The sequence below is a fragment of the Ranitomeya variabilis genome, chromosome 5 (genome assembly GCF_051348905.1).
Source record: "Ranitomeya variabilis isolate aRanVar5 chromosome 5, aRanVar5.hap1, whole genome shotgun sequence".
Classification (NCBI taxonomy): Eukaryota; Metazoa; Chordata; class Amphibia; order Anura; family Dendrobatidae; genus Ranitomeya; species Ranitomeya variabilis.
This window is the reverse complement of record NC_135236.1, coordinates 663,558,808-663,580,508: the sequence shown is the minus strand read 5'-3', so window position 1 is coordinate 663,580,508 and position 21,701 is coordinate 663,558,808. Positions and strand designations below refer to the sequence as shown.

The following is a 21,701-nucleotide window of genomic DNA, read 5'->3' as shown; positions in this document are numbered from 1 at the left end:
GTAAAGAGGTAAAGAGACTGCAACCTGGTGTCCTCGTTATTTACTGCGACCGGCACTACACCGCACCACCACTACCATTCACATCCATTATTCACTGTACGCCCCTCAGCAGGGTCACGGACCGGGCCTAGCCACCGTGACAACCCCAGAACAGAGACTCAGGGGCCCGGTACCGGGTACCCCTCGGCCCTGCGGCAGTGGGGGCGCTACAATTATAGTAGTTATATTCTTGTACATAGGGGCAGTATTATAGTAGTTATATTCTTGTACATAGGAGGCAGTATTATAGTAGTTATATTCTTGTACATAGGGACAGTATTACAGTAGTTATATTCTTGTACATAGGAGCAGTATTATAGTAGTTATATTCTTGTACATAGGGAGCAGTATTATAGTAGTTATATTCTTGTACATAGGGAGCAGTATTATAGTAGTTATATTCTTGTACATAGGGGCAGTATTATAGTAGTTATATTCTTGTACATAGGGACAGTATTACAGTAGTTATATTCTTGTACATAGGAGCAGTATTATAGTAGTTATATTCTTGTACATAGGGGGCAGTATTATAGTAGTTATATTCTTGTACATAGGGGGCAGTATTATAGTAGTTATATTCTTGTACATAGGGGGCAGTATTATAGTACTTTTATAGTTACAATTTATTCTATATTTCGGGCATCATGATGGTAACTTTACTATACTACATATGTTTGTCAGCCCAGTTATAAAATACAGAACTTCTCCACATTATAAAACATGATTAACCGCACTCACTTTCCACATGTGCTGTTTTTTTATATACAGTATAGGTTGATCAATGAATTTCAAATATTTCCTGAAAGGTCCTTCAGGAAATCGTGCATAATTGATGAATTTCTCACTTCTCTGAATTAATTTGTAATTTACTGAGATCTCATCTACAAGGGACTTGGCTTCACTTTGAGTTGAAATTGTTGGCAATTTTAATGCATTACATATAATAAATAAATATTTATGGAGACATAAAACGCTTTGACGCCAGCACAAACTTTTTGTAAAAGATGCCTATTTATATTTAATGTAAAATATTTCCTGGACTAAAAAGATTGAATAGAACAAAACAATATTGAGTTTGTACAAGGTTCTTAAAAAACTCAGCTTTTTTTTCAAATAGGAACAGTGCCACTCTTAAGCAAATTTGCAAAAAAAAACTGCTCTGCGTGGGCGGAACTAGGGCGGGGCTTAAACTATTCATTGGTCCAAATTTTTGGAGGGATGTGTTATGTTTCTGCTGTGAGTTTTATAAAAACGGATGTACCTGCAGGTGCATATTTACCTGGTTATCAAGATCTGTCACCGTAAGACTCAAGTTAATCAACTGCTTATTCACGAAACTCAGCATTGCCTGAAAGCAAAGGAAATCACATTGATGTAATGATTACAATATATAGAGCCTGCATATTCTGCAACCGAAATGCCCCAACACGGAGTCTTATATGACTTTCCTCTAAATTTGCCATTTTAAGGGGAACCAGTCACTTGATATAAATATATATATGTATATTTATTTTATTTTATTTTTTTTGCTTTTTTTTTGTACCTGGTGTAATTTCCTCTATTCTCCTGAATCCGGCGATATCTTTCTTTTTTTCCTGCGCCTCTTTGTTCCTGAGATATGGCCTCCTCTTCCCTGTATATAAATCTTGACTGTTTTCCAAGTGGGTGTTGCCCTCCAAAATAAACCCAAAGAGGAGTTGATGATCACACCCACTTGGCTAAAAAAAACTTGGTCTATATATAGATTATATACAAACAAGAAGGGGCCATATCTCAGGAACAGACAGGAGCAGGAATAAAAGAAAAACATCGCAGGATTCAAGAGAACAACGGCATTTACAGCAGGGTATAAAAACATTACGTGGTCTTCTATGAGGGGGTATAAAACACATTCTGACAAATTAAAGTGATGTTTCAGGACCTGATTTTAAATACATATGTTTAGTTAGAGCACCACTTTTCTTAAACAGAGCACCAATATCCATAAATCTAAATGATAAAATTCCGGCTGCATGCTGCCACCACTAGAGGGAGCTAAGGAGCTTGATGTATACTTATACCGCAAGTTCCTAAGCTCCCCCTAGTGGTGACTGAAAAGAGAAGCTTTTCATGTATCTCTATGGTTATGCATTGGATTTGTAGCTTTGTGTAAGAAAAATGGATCTGGAACCCTGTAAGGATGTAGTAAGAAATTAATCAGGACTTATTTTAATTTATTAAAAAAAAATGTATATTCACTTTAAATGCTGAAATGGTTGCTACGGATGATTGCTATAATTTTAACTTGCAGTTCCATTTCCCCAGAGAAGAGGAGTAGTATAAAACTATTCTACCTGTTTGACATCATTTACTTTTTCTGGATTAAGTTCAAAAAGTTGATCGAATCCATCCTTCTCTAGAAAAGACGGAAAGAAGAGTCTATAAATTCAGTATAACAATGAGAAAATGTATTGCCATGGAATGAAATTACAGGCCCAGTGCCTAGAGCAACAATTTCAGCAAATGCAGGTTGTCCTAGAACATAAAAGTGTGAGGTTTATCCACACTCCACCCACAAATGGGTGGTACTTATGAGTTTATGGTAGAGCTGGGGCAGGACTAAATTTATTGATATACTTCATCAAATCCTGTTTACCATGATCAGAGGTGAAGTCTGCTGCCTAATTATAATTTCTGTTGAATACTTCACTTTAAAGGTGACCTGTCAACAGATCTAAAGTGTCCAGTTTTTGTCCTTATATTATTCGCTATGTTCCCCTGAGTATTCCACTTTTTGTTTTTTATAAATCCGACATACGGTTCCAGAGATATGCGCCTTTTTATGCAGTGCTGATTTTTATGGGTGTGGCTCACAGGATCCTCTGGGGCGTGTGTTTAGGATGATCTGCATAAATTACCCTATGAGCCACTCCCCTTTTTTCAAGTCCCTAAAAATTATAACTAAATAAAAATGGCCATATCTCCGGAACCGTATGACGGATTTATAAAAAACAAAAAGGGGAATACTCAGGGGAGCTTCGACAATAAAATAAAAACACAAACTGCTTACTTTTGACCAGGTAACATGTGTTCTTTAAGCTTAAAGGGGTTGTTTCACAAAAACAAAACTGTTTAAAGTGAAGCCAGTTGATTTTCATGACCTCAGCTTTTCTTATCAACACGGATTGCTTATGATTGAAGGAGGAAGCTTATTCTAAGCACTAGTTTTCCCTACAGTGGCCTCTACAGGATAAATGTTGCATTATATGACTGCCATTCACATGTCATGCACATAAAGGGATTCCTTGAGCATGGAGCCCTCTCCACTTTTAAAAAAAATATAGAGAGTTCCCCTTTAAATGTCACAAGCAGCCAATAATACAAGTTCTATTTTTTTTTTCGAAATGACTCTTCTTATCTGTACCTGTTCTCTAAGTCCTTGTCATTGCTCAAAAAAGCAGAGAGACATGGCAGTGTGACAGCTTAAATATGTTCTCCGCCACTTCTCACATCTGTGCCAATTATTGTCTATTCCATTCCATACCCAAACCGCATTTTTTTTTTTAGCATTCTACAATCGTTGCCAAGGCAACCACTGTCCGGTCAGTCGTCTCACAACGAGACGCCACTCTTTCCTGCAGGGTCAACGCATTACAGTTCTACCCAATCCGACGGCTTGTAAGGAGAAGTAGCGGGGGCCATGAATTAAACATAATATCACTTACTGGGAGTCGCGTCTTCATCGCTGAAATGAGCCGTGCGAAAGCGTTCAAATGTAAAATGCGATTTAATGAGAAGAAGAACAAACAGGTGGTAAAGATGAGTCAACAGGTGAAAAGCTGAAAACATCCTGCACATACAGGTAACAAACACAATGGCTGATCCTGCGCTCGCAGTTTGGGGAGACTGAATATTCTACAAGGGCAAACACATTGTTGAAAAACTTTGGACCCAATTCATAATTTAAAAAAAAAAAAAAAAATTCATATATATATTCATTAAATTTTTTTGGGCACCAAATTCTTCCAAATTTGCGCCCCTCGTGATTCCCAATTTTTGGCGCAAAATCCAAAATGCTATATATATATTATTATTATTATTTATTGTTATAGCGCCATTTATTCCATGGTGCTTTACATGTGAGGAGGGGTATACATAATAAAACAAGTACAATAATCTTAAACAATACAAGTCATAACTGGTACAGGAGGAGAGAGGACCCTGCCCGCTAGGGCTCACAATCTACAAGGGATGGGTGAGAATACAGTAGGTGAGGGTAGAGCTGGTCGTGTAGCGGTTTGGCTGATCAGTGGTTACTGCAGGTTGTAGGCTTGTCGGAAGAGGTGGGTCTTCAGGTTCTTTTTGAAGATTTCGATGGTAGGCGAGGTCTGATGTGTTGTGGTAGAGGGTTCCAGAGTAGAGGTGATACGCGAGAGAAATCTTGTATGCGATTGTGGGAAGAGGAGATAAGAGGGGAGTAGAGAAGGAGATCTTGTGAGGATCGGAGGTTGCGTGTAGGTAAGTACCGGGAGACAAGGTCACAGATGTAAGGAGGAGACAGGTTGTGGATGGCTTTGTACATCATGGTTAGGGTTTTGTACTGGAGTCTCTGGGTAATGGGGAGCCAGTGAAGGGATTGACAGAGGGGAGAGGCAGGGGAATAGCGGGGGGACAGGTGGATTAGTCAGGCAGCTGAGTTTAGAATAGATTGGAGGGGTGCGAGAGTGTTAGAGGGGAGGCCACAGAGCAGGAGGTTACAGTAGTCAAGGCGAGAGATGATGAGGGCATGGACTAGGGTTTTTGCAGATTCTTGGTTGAGGAATGAACGGATTCGTGAAATATTTTTGAGTTGAAGTCGGCAGGAAGTGGAAAGGGCTTGGATATGTGGTTTGAAGGAGAGATCAGCATCAAGGATTACCCCGAGGCAGCGAGCTTGTGGGACTGGGGAGAGTGGGCAGCCATGTACTGTAATGGTTAGGTTCGTTGGGGGGGTCGCGTGAGATGGGGGAAAGATGATGAATTCTGTTTTGTCCATGTTAAGTTTCAGAAATCTAGCGGAGAAGAAGGTTGAAATAGTGGACAGACATTGAGGGATTCTGGTTAGTAGGGAGGTGATATCTGGTCCAGAGATGTAGATCTGTGTGTCATCAGCATAGAGGTGATACTGAAAGCCATGAGATTCTATGAGCTGTCCCAGGCCAAAGGTGTAAATGGAGAAGAGCAGGGGCCCAAGGACTGAACCTTGCGGGACTCCGACAGATAGGCGGCGAGGTGAGGAGGTGGTGTGTGAGTGGGAGACGCTGAATGTCCGGTCTGTTAGGTATGATGAGATCCAGGATAGGGCCAAGTCTGTGATGCCAAGGGATGAGAGGGTCTGTAGTAATAGAGAATGGTCCACTGTGTCATAGGCAGCCGACAGGTCGAGGAGGAGGAGGACAGAGTAGTGTCGCTTGCTCTTGGCAGTTAAGAGGTCGTTGGTGACCTTAGTTAGGGCAGTTTCAGTGGAGGGTGTGACCGGAAGCCAGATTGTAAGTGGTCAAAGAGGGAGCAAGAAGAGAGATGGGAGGACAGTTCAAGGTAGACGTGTTGTTCCAGTAGTTTTGGGGCATAAGGGAGAAGTGATATAGGGCGATAGCTAGATACAGAGGATGGGTCAAGAGAGGGCTTTTTGAGGATAGGTGTGATGGAGGCATGTTTAAAGCTTGAGGGGAAAACACCAGTTGTTAGTGATAGGTTGAAGAGATGGGTTAGAGTTGGGATGAAGACTGTGGTGAGGTTTGGGATGAGGTGGGATGGGAGCGGGTCAAGTGCACAGGTGGTGAGATGCGATCTTGAGAGTAGAGTGATCTTCTGTAATGGTGGAGAAGTTGGTTTTGGAGGTGGAGGGCTGGGAAGTCGGGAGGAAGGGCTCTGGGGCTTGTTGACCAAAACTGTTTCTGAAGCTATCAATCTTCTGCTTGAAAAATGAGGCAAAGTCTTCAGCGGAGATAAGTGGGGAGGGAGGAGGTGCTGGGGGACAGAGGAGAGAACTAAAGGTGTTGAATAACTGTTTAGGGTTGTGAGACAGGGAGGATATGAGAGATGAGAAGTAGGTTTGTTTAGCTGTGACGAGTGTGGTCTTGAAAGTAGTGAGGGACTGTTTGAATGCGATGAAGTGGTCGTTGGAGTGGGATCTTTTCCATCTGCGTTCCATCTGTATGTATATATATATATATATATATACACACACACACATATACATACATACATACACAGTGTATATGTATGTATATATATATATATATATATATATATATATATATATATATAATTTTTATTTATTTATTTTTAAGCTAAAAAAGTTGCATCTCTCATTAAAATGTTGCAGAGTTTCCCCCATATTCAAAGCTAAAAAACTAACACGCAAGTACATAGAAAAATAGGTTTCAAATAAAAATTGCAAACTACGGTAAATTTTAAGAATTGTTGGTGAAAAATACCAAAAATTAGACAAAAAAAAGGCAATAATGAAATAATGAATGGGGTCCCTTGAACTTGGCACAATTTTGACCAGTGAGATTCCGGGTTCCGAGACACCCACTGATATCCAAAATTAACTTTTTCCCCTTCATTTCAGTGATCAATGGCTACTAATAAGCCATGTGATAAGAGTAACAGATCCAACAACAGCAACTCCTTGATGATTTCTAAAATGCTGCAGTCATGGGAGCCTTGTGTCCTGATCTTCAAGGATTCCCTGTGGATGGGTGGTGAGAGGAAGACCATGAGGATCCTCTGGGACCCATGGAGAGAGGGGGACGGCACGTTTTTGGTCCCTCCTTTTTTACTACTGGGTGGGACTGTGCTCTCATCTCTGTAAATGAGGTTTTCGTTAGCACTCATATAAGCCAGTAAACCTGCTTATTGATGGTTTCCAGAAAAAAACAGGGATTTATTTTTACACTGCACAGATTAACTTGCCGAGAGCAGCTAAAAAGTACTGATTGAAGAAAGATCGATAGAGAAAAAGAGATAATGTGCAAGAGAGATGAAAGGTCACCAGACAACGAGGAATATAAAAAGAAAAACGTGGAAAAAAAGAAAGAAAGGAAAAAGGAAGGAAGAAAGGAAGGTAGGGTAGGGTAGGAAAGGAAAGGAAGGAAAAAGGAAGGTAGGGTAGGAAGGAAGGAAGGAAAGAAAGAAATAAAAAAAGAAGGATGGAAGGAAAAAGAAAGAAATAAAGATAAGGAAGGAAAGAAAGAGTTAAGGAAAGAAAGAAAGAAAGAAAGAAAGAAAGAAAGAAAGAAAGAAAGAAAGAAAGAAAGAAAGAAAGAAAGAAAGAAAGAAAGAAAGAAAGAAATGGAAAAAAGTGGAAGGAAAGAAAAAAGAAGGAAGGCTAGAAAGAAAGGAACAAAGAAAGAAAGATAGATGGAAGGAAGTAAAGAAGGATGGAAGCAGGGAAGGAAAAAAGGAAAGAAAAAGAAAAAAGAAAGAAGGAAAAAAAGAAGGAAGAAAAAAGGAAAGAGAATGAAAGAAGGAGAAAAAGAGGGAAGGAAGGAAAGAAATAACTAAACAAATAACAGGAAGGAAGGAAGGAAAGAAAGAAAAACAAAAGAAAAAAATGAAAGGAAGGAAAAAAATGGAAGAAAGAAGGAAGGAAAGAAAAAAAGAGGGAAGGAAAGAAGAAAGAATAGATAGACAGACAGATAATTCTCACCTGCTTCTTGTAACAAATTCAATAGCTTTTTCGGTCTTCATTCCGCTTTTTGTTGGCTATAATATTGGACACAGAACATCGGACCGCTCAGTGTCAGCCAAAGAAAATGTCAAATTTAATTGGCACAGGAAGAAAATGCCGTCGCCAATGACACACAGGATCCTTACTAAAACATGACCTTTAAAGGATCGGCTAACTATCACCACATGGAAAAAGGAGTTTGGTATAATAAAAGTTCTGTAAGTATTGTGAGTGAGCTGAGCACAAAGTCCTATTTTGGGAACGATGGGTGACTATCTGTCATGTCGGACACTGTTCATACTAGGGCGTTCGACAGACAGCGGTAATTCCGCTTTTGTCCACTATGCGCTCAGTGGCGTCGGCTAGATTTTATCTAGCTGGTCCGGGGTTAATTTAGCTGGTGCTCGGATTGGAAGCTGGGTCACGCTCACTGCCTTTAAATTGTTCTTCTGAACATTGGGCATCGCCGATTATAGCTTCTGTCTTGTGCTTGGTTATCTCGGTCTGGAGTGGTGGTCTAGGAGAAGGAGTATCGTATCTGGTGGTGTATATTTCCCTTTGTCATATTTTCCTCCTTCCTATATCTGTATTTGTTTTGCCCTGTGCACTTATTGTGTATTCCTGAGTGACTGTGGCGTGGTGTATATTTTCCGTTATCCTTGTCTGTGCTAACTGTGGGTATTGGTTAGTGGTCTCTTCACTGGGTGGTGGGTGATGGTTTCAGCCAGTGGTTGTAACAGGAGACAGGGTGAGGATGGAGGCCCAGACATGCACACCATCAGTGTAAACTCTGGGAGAGGGTCAGTCAGGGTTTCCCAGAGTTGAGGGAAATCGCAGGGGCCCGGGTTATTAGCTCTTACCTACCTAAGTTTCCCATGACACCTAGGTTTCCCACGACATTATAATCGGCCTACATTATTTGAATTCCATGGATCCCATGACTTCTATAACCCACCAGTTGGAGGCGCTGTCCCTACAGGTCACTGAGTTGAGGGGGGCAGTGCAGCAACAGGGACTAGCTGTATCTAATGTGCAAGCTGGAGCGGCAGGTAGAGTTGCTGAGCCTAAGTTTCCTTTGCCTGAAAGGTTTGCTGGGGAACGCAGTAAATTTGTTACTTTTTGTGAAACTTGCAAACTTTATTTTCCTATGCGCCCGATCTCCTCAGGTAATGAGGCTCAGCGTGTGGGCCTAGTGTTGTCTTTACTAAACGGGGATCCTCAAGCATGGGCGTTTTCTTTGCCTTCTGATTCTGCTGCATTTAACTCAGTGGAGAGTTTTTTTTCTGCTCTTGGACACATTTACGATGATCCTGACAGAATGGCTCTAGCAGAATCTAAGATTCACGCTATTCGACAAGGGGAGCGTGTTGCAGAGGATTACTGTTCTGAATTTTGCCGCTGGGCGATCGACACACAGTGGAATGATCCCGCGCTGCGGAGTCAGTTTATTCATGGGTTTTCTGGAAGGGTTAAAAAAGCCCTCCTGATGTACGAGACTCCTGCTTCTTTAGATTCCGCTATGAGTCTTGTTGTCCGCATTGATCGCAGTTTGCGTCAGGGGGAGCATGAGTCGCCGCCTATGGGAGAAGGTGTAGGTTCACGTGAGGTTGGTGCAGGTGAGCCCACGGAGCCTATGTAAATCGCAGGGGTGTCACATGTTAAGCTTCGAGCCCCTGTGCTCAAGAAGCAGGGAGCCTGTTTTTACTGTGGTAAAACTGGTCATTTTGTTAACATTTGTCCTCTGCTGTCTAAGAAAAACGCAACGGCGGAAAACTTCTAAGCTCAGAGGGTGTGGAGGAGGCCAATCTGAGCTTATGCATATCCTCTATGGTGGTTTCTCAATGCATGCTCCCTGCCAAAGTTATCATCGCTGGCAGAGAGCTGCCAATCACTTTTTGTGGATAGCGGTTCTGCCACAAATCTCATTGATGAGGAGTTTGCGCGCACAGCAGGTTTTAGGATCGAAAAACTGCCTCATCCTATCCGCGTGGTCACCATCAATGCTGCTCCTCTCCCACAGGGGGAGATTACTGAGTTTGTGGCTGAAGTGAAACTCCACATTGGGGTTCTACATTGCGAGCGGGTTACATGTAAGGTGCTCAAGAGTCTTCCTGCTCAGGTGGTTTTGGGTTTTCCTTGGTTGTCTATGCACAACCCAGTTATTGATTGGAAAACTCAGGACATAATTCATTGGAGCGAATTATGCCAGGAGAATTGCCTGGCCACATGTGTGTCTGCTGTGACTTCAAGCGTTCCTGAGTCACTTCTGGATTTTGCGGATGTGTTCTCTGAGAAGGGTTGTTCAGAGTTGCCACCACATCGCTCCTATGACTGTACTATCAGGTTTAAACCAGGGGCCAAATTGCCGAAAGCAAGGATGTTTAACATCTCCGGTCCGGAGAGACAAGCGTTAAAGGATTACATTGCTGACAGTTTGAGCAAAGGGCACATCAGGCCTTCATCTTCGCCTGTGGCAGCGGGGTTCTTCTTCGTTAAGAAAAAAGATGGCGGACTACGCCCGTGTCTGGATTTCAGGGAGTTGAACCAGATTACGGTTCGTGATCCATACCCTATGCCACTGATACCAGATTTGTTCAACCAGGTGGCAGGTGCTAAGTGGTTCACCAAGCTTGATCTCAGGGGGGCGTACAACCTCATAAGAGTCCGTCAAGGTGATGAGTGGAAGACGGCTTTTAATACCCTGAGGGTCATTTTGAAAATTTGGTGATGCCATTTGGGTTGACAAACGCACCAGCAGTGTTCCAACATTTTATAAATGATGTGTTCTCGCATGTTTTGGGGAAATTCGTTATTGTGTACCTGGATGACATTCTCATATATTCTAGCGACCGTGATACTCATTTAGATCATGTCAGGCAGGTGTTACAGCTCCTCAGAGAGAATAAGCTCTATGCAAAACTTGAGAAATGTGTATTTTCGGTTCAGGAGTTGCCTTTCTTGGGTTATATTGTGTCTGCTTCTGGGTTTAAAATGGACGCCGCTAAGGTGCAAGCGGTGTTGCATTGGGAACGTCCTGATAACCTGAAAGCACTTCAGCGGTTCCTTGGGTTTTCTAACTACTATAAGAAGTTTATCAAGGATTTTTCCATCATTGCTAAACCGCTAACTGACATGACTAAAAAGGGTACCAATTTCTCCGTTTGGCCTGAGGCCGCTGTGCGCGCATTTGAGTTTCTAAAGAATAGTTTTGTTTTGGTCCCCATTCTTGTGCAGCCAGACGTATCGAAACCTTTTGTTGTGGAAGTCGATGCGTCTGAGGTTGGTGTGGGGGCGGTGTTGTCACAAGGTTCATCCTTGAGCGATTTGCGTCCTTGCGCCTATTTCTCCAAGAAACTGTCGTCTGCCGAACATAACTACGATATCGGCAACAGGGAGTTGTTGGCAATCAAGTTGGCCTTTGAGGAATGGCGACACTTCTTGGAGGGGTTGGTTCATCAGGTTACTGTAATTACCGACCATAAGAATTTGCTTTATTTGGAGTCTGCCAAGCGTCTGTCTCCCAGGCAGGCTCGCTGGGCTTTGTTTTTCACGCGGTTCAACTTTGTTGTTACTTACAGACCTGGGTCTAAAAACACTAAGGCGGATGCTCTGTCCAGGTGTTTTCCGGGGGGAGAACCTCGGGAGGATCCAGTACCCATCCTCCAAAAGGGTGTTGGGGTTTCGGCTCTCACAACCGAGGTTGAGGCTGAGATTGCCGAGGCTCAGGAGGAGGTACCATCTGAGCTTCCCATCAACAAATCGTTTGTACCGCTTCATCTCCGCTTAAAGGTTTTGGCGGAGCATCATGATGCTGTCCTGGCTGGCCACCCAGGGGTCAGGGGTACTTGGGAGTTGGTGTCACGTCGGTTTTGGTGGCTCAAAATCCGACAGGACGTGGTCTCATACGTGTCAGCTTGCACCACGTGCGCTAGGGCTAAGACGCCCCGGTCCCATCCTGTTGGCACACTACTTCCTCTCGAGGTACCTAGTAAGCCATGGACGGAGATCTCCATGGATTTTATCACTGTCTTGCCCTCCTCAGCTGGGAACACGGTAATTTTGGTGATTGTTGATCGGTTCTCAAAAATGTCGCACTTTGTGTTTTTGCCTTCATTGCCTAATGCTAAGACTCTGGCTCAGGTATTTGTGCAGGAGGTGGTCAGACTTCATGGGGTTCCATCTGACATCTTTTCCGATAGAGGTACTCAGTTTGTGGCAAAATTTTGGAAAGCGTTTTGCTTACGGCTGGGGATCAAGTTGTCTCATTCTTCAGCGTTTCATCCTCAGTCGAATGGTCAGACCGAGCGTATGAACCAAAATTTGGAGCAGTACTTACGTTGCTTTGTTTCTGATAACCAGGAGGAGTGGTCGAAGTTCCTTCCTTTGGCTGAGTTTGCCATCAATAATCACCGCCAGGAGTCTTCTGGGGAGTCTCCGTTTTTTTGTGTTTACGGGCTACATCCTCAATTTTGTACTTTGAGTCAGGGGGGCTCTTCCGGCATCCCGGAGGAAGACCAGTTAGGAGCACAACTGTCAACAGTCTGGAGGAGAGTTAAACAGCGCTTGTTGAGCGTGGGTGCTAGGTACAAACGTGTGGCTGACAGAAGGCGTGTGCCAGGTCCAGACCTGAGTGTGGATGACTGGGTGTGGTTATCCACAAAAAACATAAGACTCAAAATACCATCCCTTAAATTGGGTCCAAGGTTTATTGGTCCATTTAGGGTCGCCGCCGTCATTAACCCTGTAGCGTACCGATTGGAGCTTCCTACGGTGTATAAGATACACAACGTGTTCCACAGATCGTTGCTAAAAAAGATGGTGGGTCTTGTGGACGCGACACCGATGCCTTCCCCAGTCTTCGTGGATGGTAATTTGGAATTTGAAGTCTCCAAGGTGGTTGACTCTCGTGTAGTGCGCCGCACCTTACAGTATTTGGTACACTGGCGTGGTTATGGGCCGGAGTAGAGGTCTTGGGTACCAGCCTTGGACATTCATGCGGATCGGCAGGTCAGTATGTTTCACCGCCGCCATCCGGACAAGCCAGGTCCTATAAGTCGTGAGGTCCCTGGGGTCCCTCGTAGAAGGCGGGGTACTGTCATGTCGGACACTGTTCATACTAGGGCGTTCGACAGACAGCGGTAATTCCGCTTTTGTCCACTATGCGCTCAGTGGTGTCGGCTAGATTTTATCTAGCTGGTCCGGGGTTAATTTAGCTGGTGCTCGGATTGGAAGCTGTGTCACGCTCACTGCCTTTAAATTGTTCTTCTGAACATTGGGCATCGCCGATTATAGCTTCTGTCTTGTGCTTGGTTATCTCGGTCTGGAGTGGTGGTCTAGGAGAAGGAGTATCGTATCTGGTGGTGTATATTTCCCTTTGTCATATTTTCCTCCTTCCTATATTTGTATTTGTTTTGCCCTGTGCACTTATTGTGTATTCCTGAGTGACTGCGGCGTGGTGTATATTTTCCGTTATCCTTGTCTGTGCTAACTGTGGGTATTGGTTAGTGGTCTCTTCACTGGGTGGTGGGTGGTGGTTTCAGCCAGTGGTTGTAACAGGAGACAGGGTGAGGATGGAGGCCCAGACATGCACACCATCAGTGTAAACTCTGGGAGAGGGTCAGTCAGGGTTTCCCAGAGTTGAGGGAAATCGCAGGGGCCCGGGTTATTAGCTCTTGCCTACCTAAGTTTCCCGTGACACCTAGGTTTCCCGTGACACTATCATTGTGCCCTCCGTTACAGCTTGTAAAAAGGGTGGTCCGCCAGGTTTCCCAGACACCTGAATGGCCAATGTGGGAGAACTAGAGGTTGGAATAGGGATAAAAAGTAGGTGTGAAAAGTCGTGCAGTTTCGGTTCGATTGAAATGTGACGTGATCCAAGCCAGGTCCAGATGCATTTGGCGCATGCATCGGGTGTAGATGCAGCCAGAGCCTGAACATTTCAACACGCTTGACTGCATGACTTCTCGGGAGACTGGGACCACCTACATGACTCCTCAGGAGACTGGGACCACCTACATGACTCCTCGGGAGACTGGGACCACCTACATGACTCCTCGGGAGACTGGGACCACCTACACGACTCCTCGGGAGACTGGGACCACCTACATGACTCCTCGGGAGACTGGGACCACCTACATGACTCCTTTGAAGACTGAGACCACCTACATGACTCCTCATGAGACTAGGACCACCTACATGATTCTTAACAGATTAGTTTTTGTGGTTACTTTGCGGTGTAGCCTCACTACCCCCTCTTTTCCCTGGTCCCATTTCTTTAGCAGATATCATCCAGTATCTTGGAAAAGTAGTAATGTTGACTTACCTCCACAACGATGACTTCTACAGACACATTGGGAGGAAGAGGCAGGTCTGGCCGAAAATGACGGGCAAGGGCAACAAGCAGATGTAATGTGGCAAGGAGGTCTTTGCTGTGGATCGCTGGAAGAAAGAAATATATGTCGATCACCTGTACACCTGTTCGGATGATAATAAGTGCACTAGTACGATCTATAGGTATGGATGAAGAAAATTCAGAATTCATCAAGTGGTTTGTTTACAAGCACCTTAAAGAGGTTCTCCATTTTAGACAATCCCTACTCATTAGAAAGGTCCCTTTACAATAAGTGCTCACAGAACAGTCTCTGTTGAAAATCCCACCAATCAGGTGTGATCGGTAAGTAAAGCTGGCTGTAAGAGTATAATTTTCCTGCAGTGCCACCACTGGAGGAATTAGGTGTTACATGCTTCCAAAACAAATCAATTGCTCTGTGTGATGCTGCGTGGTATGGGTCCTCCAGGAGGAAAGACGCTCTTTGTAGCTGGTCTCCACGTTGGCCAAAAATTGAGGGTCCTGAATAAAAGATCCCTAGTATTAACTCAGCTGCAGTAACAGATTGGGGTGAAATCGCATAAACATCTCTCATGACCCCCTAAGATCCCACCGGATAGGTGGGAATTTTTGCCCCATAATCACACCCTTTTAAGATCACACCCTCTATACCTTTTCTGTGCCGCCTCTACCGAAGAAATTTTCCAAAAAGTAACACTTTCCTTGAAAATTCCGTGGCGCTGGTAGAGTTGCCAACTCTTCTGGAAGTCCGGAAGGTGCCCCTTTTTTCTGGGAATCTCCTGAATGTTTCAGGAGAAGTTGTATGTGTGGTTAAAAGTTCAGGTAACTTTTGGATTTAGGATATTTTGGATTCTTGGGAACTTCTCCTGCCAAAAACCACCATCTAGTAATAAAGACAAAGAGCTGAAGGATCCAGTGAGGGAGCCAGGGATGAAATCCAGAGGACTTTTTGCACTAAGTCCCTCTGCCCCCATATGAAGGAACCATTAGAGTCGGAAGAGTCTGGACATAGATTTTGCACTGGGGACTCTGGATGAGATGGTGGGAGGTGCGGAGCCTTAACATTTGTTTAGCTAGATGGATGATATTTTTGTCTTTCTTTCACAATATTTTTGAGTCGAGATTTGCTCGGGGCTGACGACGAGGCTGCTCGGTTGTCAGGGAAACTATAATTATCCTCTGCTCTATTGTATAATATCCCATGCTCTTTTTTTTCTGCCCGGTTTGATGTGACGGCGCGGCGTTCACATTACTGGGTGAAGTGAGCCATCTGTTGATCTGGATTTTGATTCATCCTTCATATGTCTTTCATCAGTTACATGTTCATTTCTTCTAGTCTGGAGTTGGCCGACAACATTTCACAAAAATGTTTGCCGTCCGACCGGTCTCACTCCCAGGAAAATAGGAAACTTACAGAAGAGTCCCGCAGGACCAACTTCCCGCCACTTAGGGTCATTTGCAGAGGGCACGAGGAGAAGATGGAGCTTCACTCCCCAACTCAAGCAACTTAGGTGGAGAGGTCTACATGTGACGTAACGTAGGCAGGCACTTTAGTCATGGCCCAGTGTTATGACCCCAATGGCGAGGGTCTCAGAGATATCAGCAAGTCTGCAAAGTACAAAAATCCAGCTCATAGGGCAGTGGTAACTGGGTTGACCATATATCTACTCCTAACGCCAACCCTAGAAGTAGCCGGGGAACATGCCTACGTTGGTCGCTAGATGTCTCGCGCCAGCCGGAGAGCTAACTACCCCTAGAAGAGGAAAACAAAGACCTCTCTTGCCTCCAGAGAAAGGACCCCAAAAGTAGGATACAAGCCCCCCACAAATAATAACGGTGAGGTAAGAGGAAATGACAAACACAGAGATGAACTAGGTTTAGCACAGAGAGGCCCACTTACTAATAGCAGAATATAGTAAGATAACTTATATGGTCAACAAAAACCCTATCAAAAATCCACGCTGGAGATTCAAGAACCCCCGAACCGTCTAACGGCCCGGGGGGAGAACACCAGCCGCCCTAGAGCTTCCAGCAAGGTCAGGATACAGATAAAATACAAGCTGGACAAAAAATGCAAACAATAACGAATTGCAAAAAGCAAAAAAGCAGACTTAGCTTAATCAAACAGGAACCAGGATCAGAAGACTAGAGCACTACAGATTAGCTCTGATATCAACGTTGCCAGGCATTGAACTGAAGGTCCAGGGAGCTTATATAGCAAAACCCCTGACCTAACGACCCAGGTGAGCATAAAAGGAATGACTGACAAACCCAGAGTCAAATCACTAGTAGCCACTAGAGGGAGCCAAAAAGTAAATTCACAACAGTACCCCCCCCTTAGTGAGGGGTCACCGAACCCTCACCAAGACCACCAGGGCGATCAGGATGAGCGGCGTGAAAGGCACAAACTAAATCGGCCGCATGCACATCAGAGGCGACCACCCAGGAATTATCCTCCTGACCATAGCCCTTCCACTTGACCAGGTACTGAAGCCTCCGCCTGGAGAGACGAGAATCTAAGATCTTCTCCACCACGTACTCCAACTCGCCCTCAACCAACACCGGAGCAGGAGGCTCAGCAGAAGGAACCACAGGCACAACGTACCGCCGCAACAAGGACCTATGAAATACGTTGTGAATGGCAAACGACACCGGAAGATCCAGGCGAAAGGATACAGGATTAAGGATCTCCAATATCTTGTAAGGACCAATGAATCGAGGCTTAAATTTGGGAGAGGAGACCTTCATAGGAACAAATCGAGAAGACAGCCATACCAAATCCCCAACACGAAGTCGGGGACCCACACCGCGGCGGCGGTTGGCAAAGCGCTGAGCCTTCTCCTGTGACAACTTCAAGTTGTCCACCACATGATTCCAGATCCGCTGCAACCTATCCACCACAGAATCCACCCCAGGACAGTCAGAAGGCTCCACATGTCCCGAGGAAAAACGAGGGTGGAAACCAGAGTTGCAGAAAAATGGCGAAACCAAGGTGGCAGAACTAGCCCGATTATTAAGGGCAAATTCAGCCAACGACAAGAAGGTCACCCAATCATCCTGATCAGAAGAGACAAAACACCTCAAATACGCCTCCAGAGTCTGATTAGTTCGTTCCGTTTATCCGTTAGTCTGTGGATGAAAAGCGGACGAAAACGACAAATCTATGCCCATCCTACCACAAAAGGATCGCCAGAACCCGGAAACAAACTGGGATCCTCTGTCCGACACAATATTCTCAGGAATGCCGTGCAAACGAACCACGTTCTGGAAGAACACAGGAACCAGATCAGAAGAGGAAGGCAGTTTGGGCAAAGGAACCAGATGGACCATCTTGGAGAAACGATCACATATCACCCAGATGACAGACATGCCCTGAGACACCGGAAGATCCGAAATGAAATCCATAGAGATGTGTGTCCAAGGTCTCTTCGGGACAGGCAAGGGCAAGAGCAACCCGCTGGCACGAGAACAGCAAGGCTTAGCTCGAGCACAAGTACCACAGGACTGCACAAATGACCGTACATCTCTTGACAAGGAAGGCCACCAAAAGGACCTGGCCACCAGATCTCTGGTGCCAAAAATTCCCGGGTGCCCTGCCAACACTGAGGAATGAACCTCGGAAATGACTCTGCTGGTCCATTTAGCAGGCACAAACAATCTGTCAGGTGGACAAGAGTCCGGCCTACCAGCCTGAAATCTCTCCAACACACGTCGCAGATCTGGAGAAATAGCTGACAGGATAACTCCTTCCTTAAGAATACCCACAGGTTCAGCGACTCCAGGAGCATCAGGCACAAAGCTCCTAGACAGAGCATCGGCCTTCACATTCTTAGAACCTGGTAAATACGAAACCACAAAGTCAAAACGGGAGAAAAACAATGACCAGCGGGCCTGTCTAGGATTCAGGCGTTTAGCAGACTCGAGGTACATCAGATTTTTGTGATCAGTCAAGACCACCACACGATGCTTAGCACCCTCGAGCCAATGACGCCACTCCTCAAATGCCCACTTCATGGCCAACAACTCCCGATTGCCCACATCATAATTTCGCTCTGCCGGCGAAAACTTCCTAGAGAAAAAGGCACAAGGTCTCATAGTAGAGCAACCAGGGCCTCTCTGCGACAAAACGGCCCCTGCCCCAATCTCCGAAGCATCCACCTCAACCTGAAAGGGAAGCAAGACATCAGGCTGGCACAAAACAGGCGCCGAAGTAAACCGACGCTTCAACTCCTGGAAAGCCTCCACGGCAGCAGGAGCCCAGTTAGCCACATCAGAGCCTTTCTTGGTCATATCCGTCAACGGTTTAACAACGCTAGAAAAATTAGCGATAAAACGACGGTAGAAGTTAGCAAAACCCAAGAACTTCTGAAGACTCTTAACTGACGAGGGTTGAGTCCAATCATGAATAGCTCGAACCTTGACTGGGTCCATCTCCACAGCAGAAGGGGAAAAAATGAACCCTAAAAAGGGAACCTTCTGTACACCAAAGAGACACTTTGAGCCTTTAACAAACAAAGAATTTTCACGCAAAATCTTGAAAACCATCCTGACCTGTTCCACATGCGAGTCCCAATCATCAGAAAAAAACAGAATATCATCCAGATAAACGATCAAAAATTTATCCAGATACTTCCGGAAAATGTCATGCATAAAGGACTGAAAAACTGAAGGTGCATTAGAGAGCCCAAATGGCATCACCAAGTACTCAAAATGACCTTCGGGCGTATTGAATGCGGTCTTCCATTCATCTCCTTGCTTAATGCGCACAAGGTTGTACGCACCACGAAGGTCTATCTTGGTGAACCACTTGGCACCTTTAATCCGGGCAAACAAGTCTGACAACAACGGCAAAGGATACTGAAATTTGACAGTGATCTTATTCAAAAGCCGATAGTCAATACAAGGCCTCAAAGATCCGTCCTTCTTAGCCACAAAAAAGAATCCCGCACCAAGAGGGGAAGAAGAAGGACGGATATGCCCCTTCTCCAGAGACTCCTTGATATATGAACGCATCGCGGTATGTTCAGGTACCGACAGATTAAACAGTCTTCCCTTAGGAAACTTACTGCCTGGAATCAAATCTATTGCACAGTCACATTCCCTATGAGGAGGCAGAGCACTGGACCTAGACTCGCTGAAGACATCCTGATAATCAGACAAATACGCCGGAACTTCCGAAGGCGTAGAAGTAGCAATAGACACGGGCAGGGAATCTCCATGAATTCCATGACAGCCCCAACTTGACACTGACATTGCCTTCCAGTCCAAGACTGGATTATGGGTCTGTAACCATGGCAACCCCAAAACAACCAAATCATGCATCTTATGCAGAACAAGAAAACGTATCACCTCCCGATGTTCAGGAGTCATGCACATGGTAACCTGTGTCCAAAACTGCGGCTTATTTTCTGCCAATGGCGTAGCGTCAATACCCCTAAGAGGGATAGGATTTTCTAATGGCTCAAGAACAAAACCGCAGCGCTTGGCAAATGACAGATCCATAAGACTCAGGGCAGCACCTGAATCCACAAACGCCACGACAGGATACGATGACAGTGAGCAAATCAAAGTTACAGATAGAATGAACTTAGGTTGCAAATTACCAATGGCGACAGGACTAACAACTTTAGTAAGACGCTTAGAGCATGCTGAGATAACATGTGCAGAATCACCACAGTAGTAACACAAGCCATTCTGGCGTCTATGAATTTTCCGCTCATTTCTAGTCAGGATTCTATCACATTGCATTAAATCAGGTGCCTGTTCAGATAACACCATGAGGGAATTTGCGGTTTTGCGCTCCCGCAACCGCTTGTCAATTTGAATCGCCAGGGCCATGGAATCATTCAGACCTGTGGGAATGGGAAAACCCACCATCACATTCTTAATGGCTTCAGAAAGGCCATTTCTAAAATTTGCAGCCAATGCACACTCGTTCCACTGGGTCAGCACGGACCATTTCCGAAATTTTTGGCAATACACCTCAGCCTCGTCCTGGCCCTGAGACATAGCCAGCAAGGCTTTTTCTGCCTGAATCTCAAGATTGGGTTCCTCATAAAGCAAACCGAGCGCCAGAAAAAACGCATCAATATCAGCCAATGCCGGATCTCCTGGCGCCAGCGAGAAAGCCCAATCCTGAGGGTCGCCCCGTAAAAAAGAAATAACAATTTTCACTTGCTGAGCGGAGTCTCCAGAGGAACAGGGTCTCAGGGACAAAAACAACTTACAATTATTCCTGAAATTTCTAAACTTAAATCGGTCTCCGGAAAACAGTTCAGGAATCGGTATCTTAGGTTCTGACATAGGATTTCTGGTAACATAATCTTGTATGCCCTGCACATGAGCAGCAAGCTGGTCCACACTTGTAATCAAGGTCTGGACATTCATGTCTGCAGCAATCACAAGCCACTCAAAGGTAAAGGGGAAAAGAAAAAAAAAAAAAAATGAGAGAGAGAAAAAAAACTCAGAACTTTCTTTCTTATAATCCCACTTCTGCAATGCATTTAACATTTAGTACTGGCCTGGCAAACTGTTATGACCCCAATGGCGAGGGTCTCAGAGATATCAGCAAGTCTGCAAAGTACAAAAATCCAGCTCATAGGGCAGTGGTAACTGGGTTGACCATATATCTACTCCTAACGCCAACCCTAGAAGTAGCCGGGGAACATGCCTACGTTGGTCGCTAGATGTCTCGCGCCAGCCGGAGAGCTAACTACCCCTAGAAGAGGAAAACAAAGACCTCTCTTGCCTCCAGAGAAAGGACCCCAAAAGTAGGATACAAGCCCCCCACAAATAATAACGGTGAGGTAAGAGGAAATGACAAACACAGAGATGAACTAGGTTTAGCACAGAGAGGCCCACTTACTAATAGCAGAATATAGTAAGATAACTTATATGGTCAACAAAAACCCTATCAAAAATCCACGCTGGAGATTCAAGAACCACCGAACCGTCTAACGGCCCGGGGGGAGAACACCAGCCGCCCTAGAGCTTCCAGCAAGGTCAGGATACAGATAAAATACAAGCTGGACAAAAAATGCAAACAATAACGAATTGCAAAAAGCAAAAAAAGCAGACTTAGCTTAATCAAACAGGAACCAGGATCAGAAGACAAGAGCACTACAGATTAGCTCTGATATCAACGTTGCCAGGCATTGAACTGAAGGTCCAGGGAGCTTATATAGCAACACCCCTGACCTAACGACCCAGGTGAGCATAAAAGGAATGACTGACAAACCCAGAGTCAAATCACTAGTAGCCACTAGAGGGAGCCAAAAAGTAAATTCACAACAGCCCAGGTTCCTTAAGAGACAACTTCGCGCCACTCAGGGTCAATCGCAGAGGGCACAAGTAGCAGCTGGAGCACTACTCCCCCAACACAAGCCAGTTGGGCGTAGATGTCTGCATGAGGGATAGAGTAATAGTGGAAAACGATCTACGAATAAACCTGCTGCATTACTGGTCAAGAAGATATGCAGTGGTGATGATGGTGTTGAACAAAGAGCAGTTTTATTAATCTACGCGTTTCACAAGTGAACAAACTCCTTCATCAGGAAAAGAAAACAACTTCTCGCCACTGAGGGTCAATCGCAGAGGTCACATATAGCAGGTGGAGCT

At 44.8% G+C, this 21,701-nt stretch overlaps 1 protein-coding gene across 2 annotated transcripts in view; it reads right to left on the bottom strand.

The window, feature by feature from the left end:
- The window catches only part of PARVG (parvin gamma), a 55,636-nt gene that overhangs the window by 18,576 nt on the left and 15,359 nt on the right, over positions 1-21,701 (bottom strand). For both annotated transcript variants that reach the window (XM_077266605.1, XM_077266606.1), the window contains 5 exons: positions 14,058-14,173; positions 7,715-7,770; positions 3,744-3,763; positions 2,373-2,434; positions 1,319-1,387 (listed from right to left, as the gene is read on the bottom strand). In XM_077266605.1, coding sequence (XP_077122720.1) covers positions 1,319-1,387; positions 2,373-2,434; positions 3,744-3,763; positions 7,715-7,770; positions 14,058-14,173 — 323 coding nt within the window. The remainder of the gene's footprint in view (positions 1-1,318; positions 1,388-2,372; positions 2,435-3,743; positions 3,764-7,714; positions 7,771-14,057; positions 14,174-21,701) is intronic.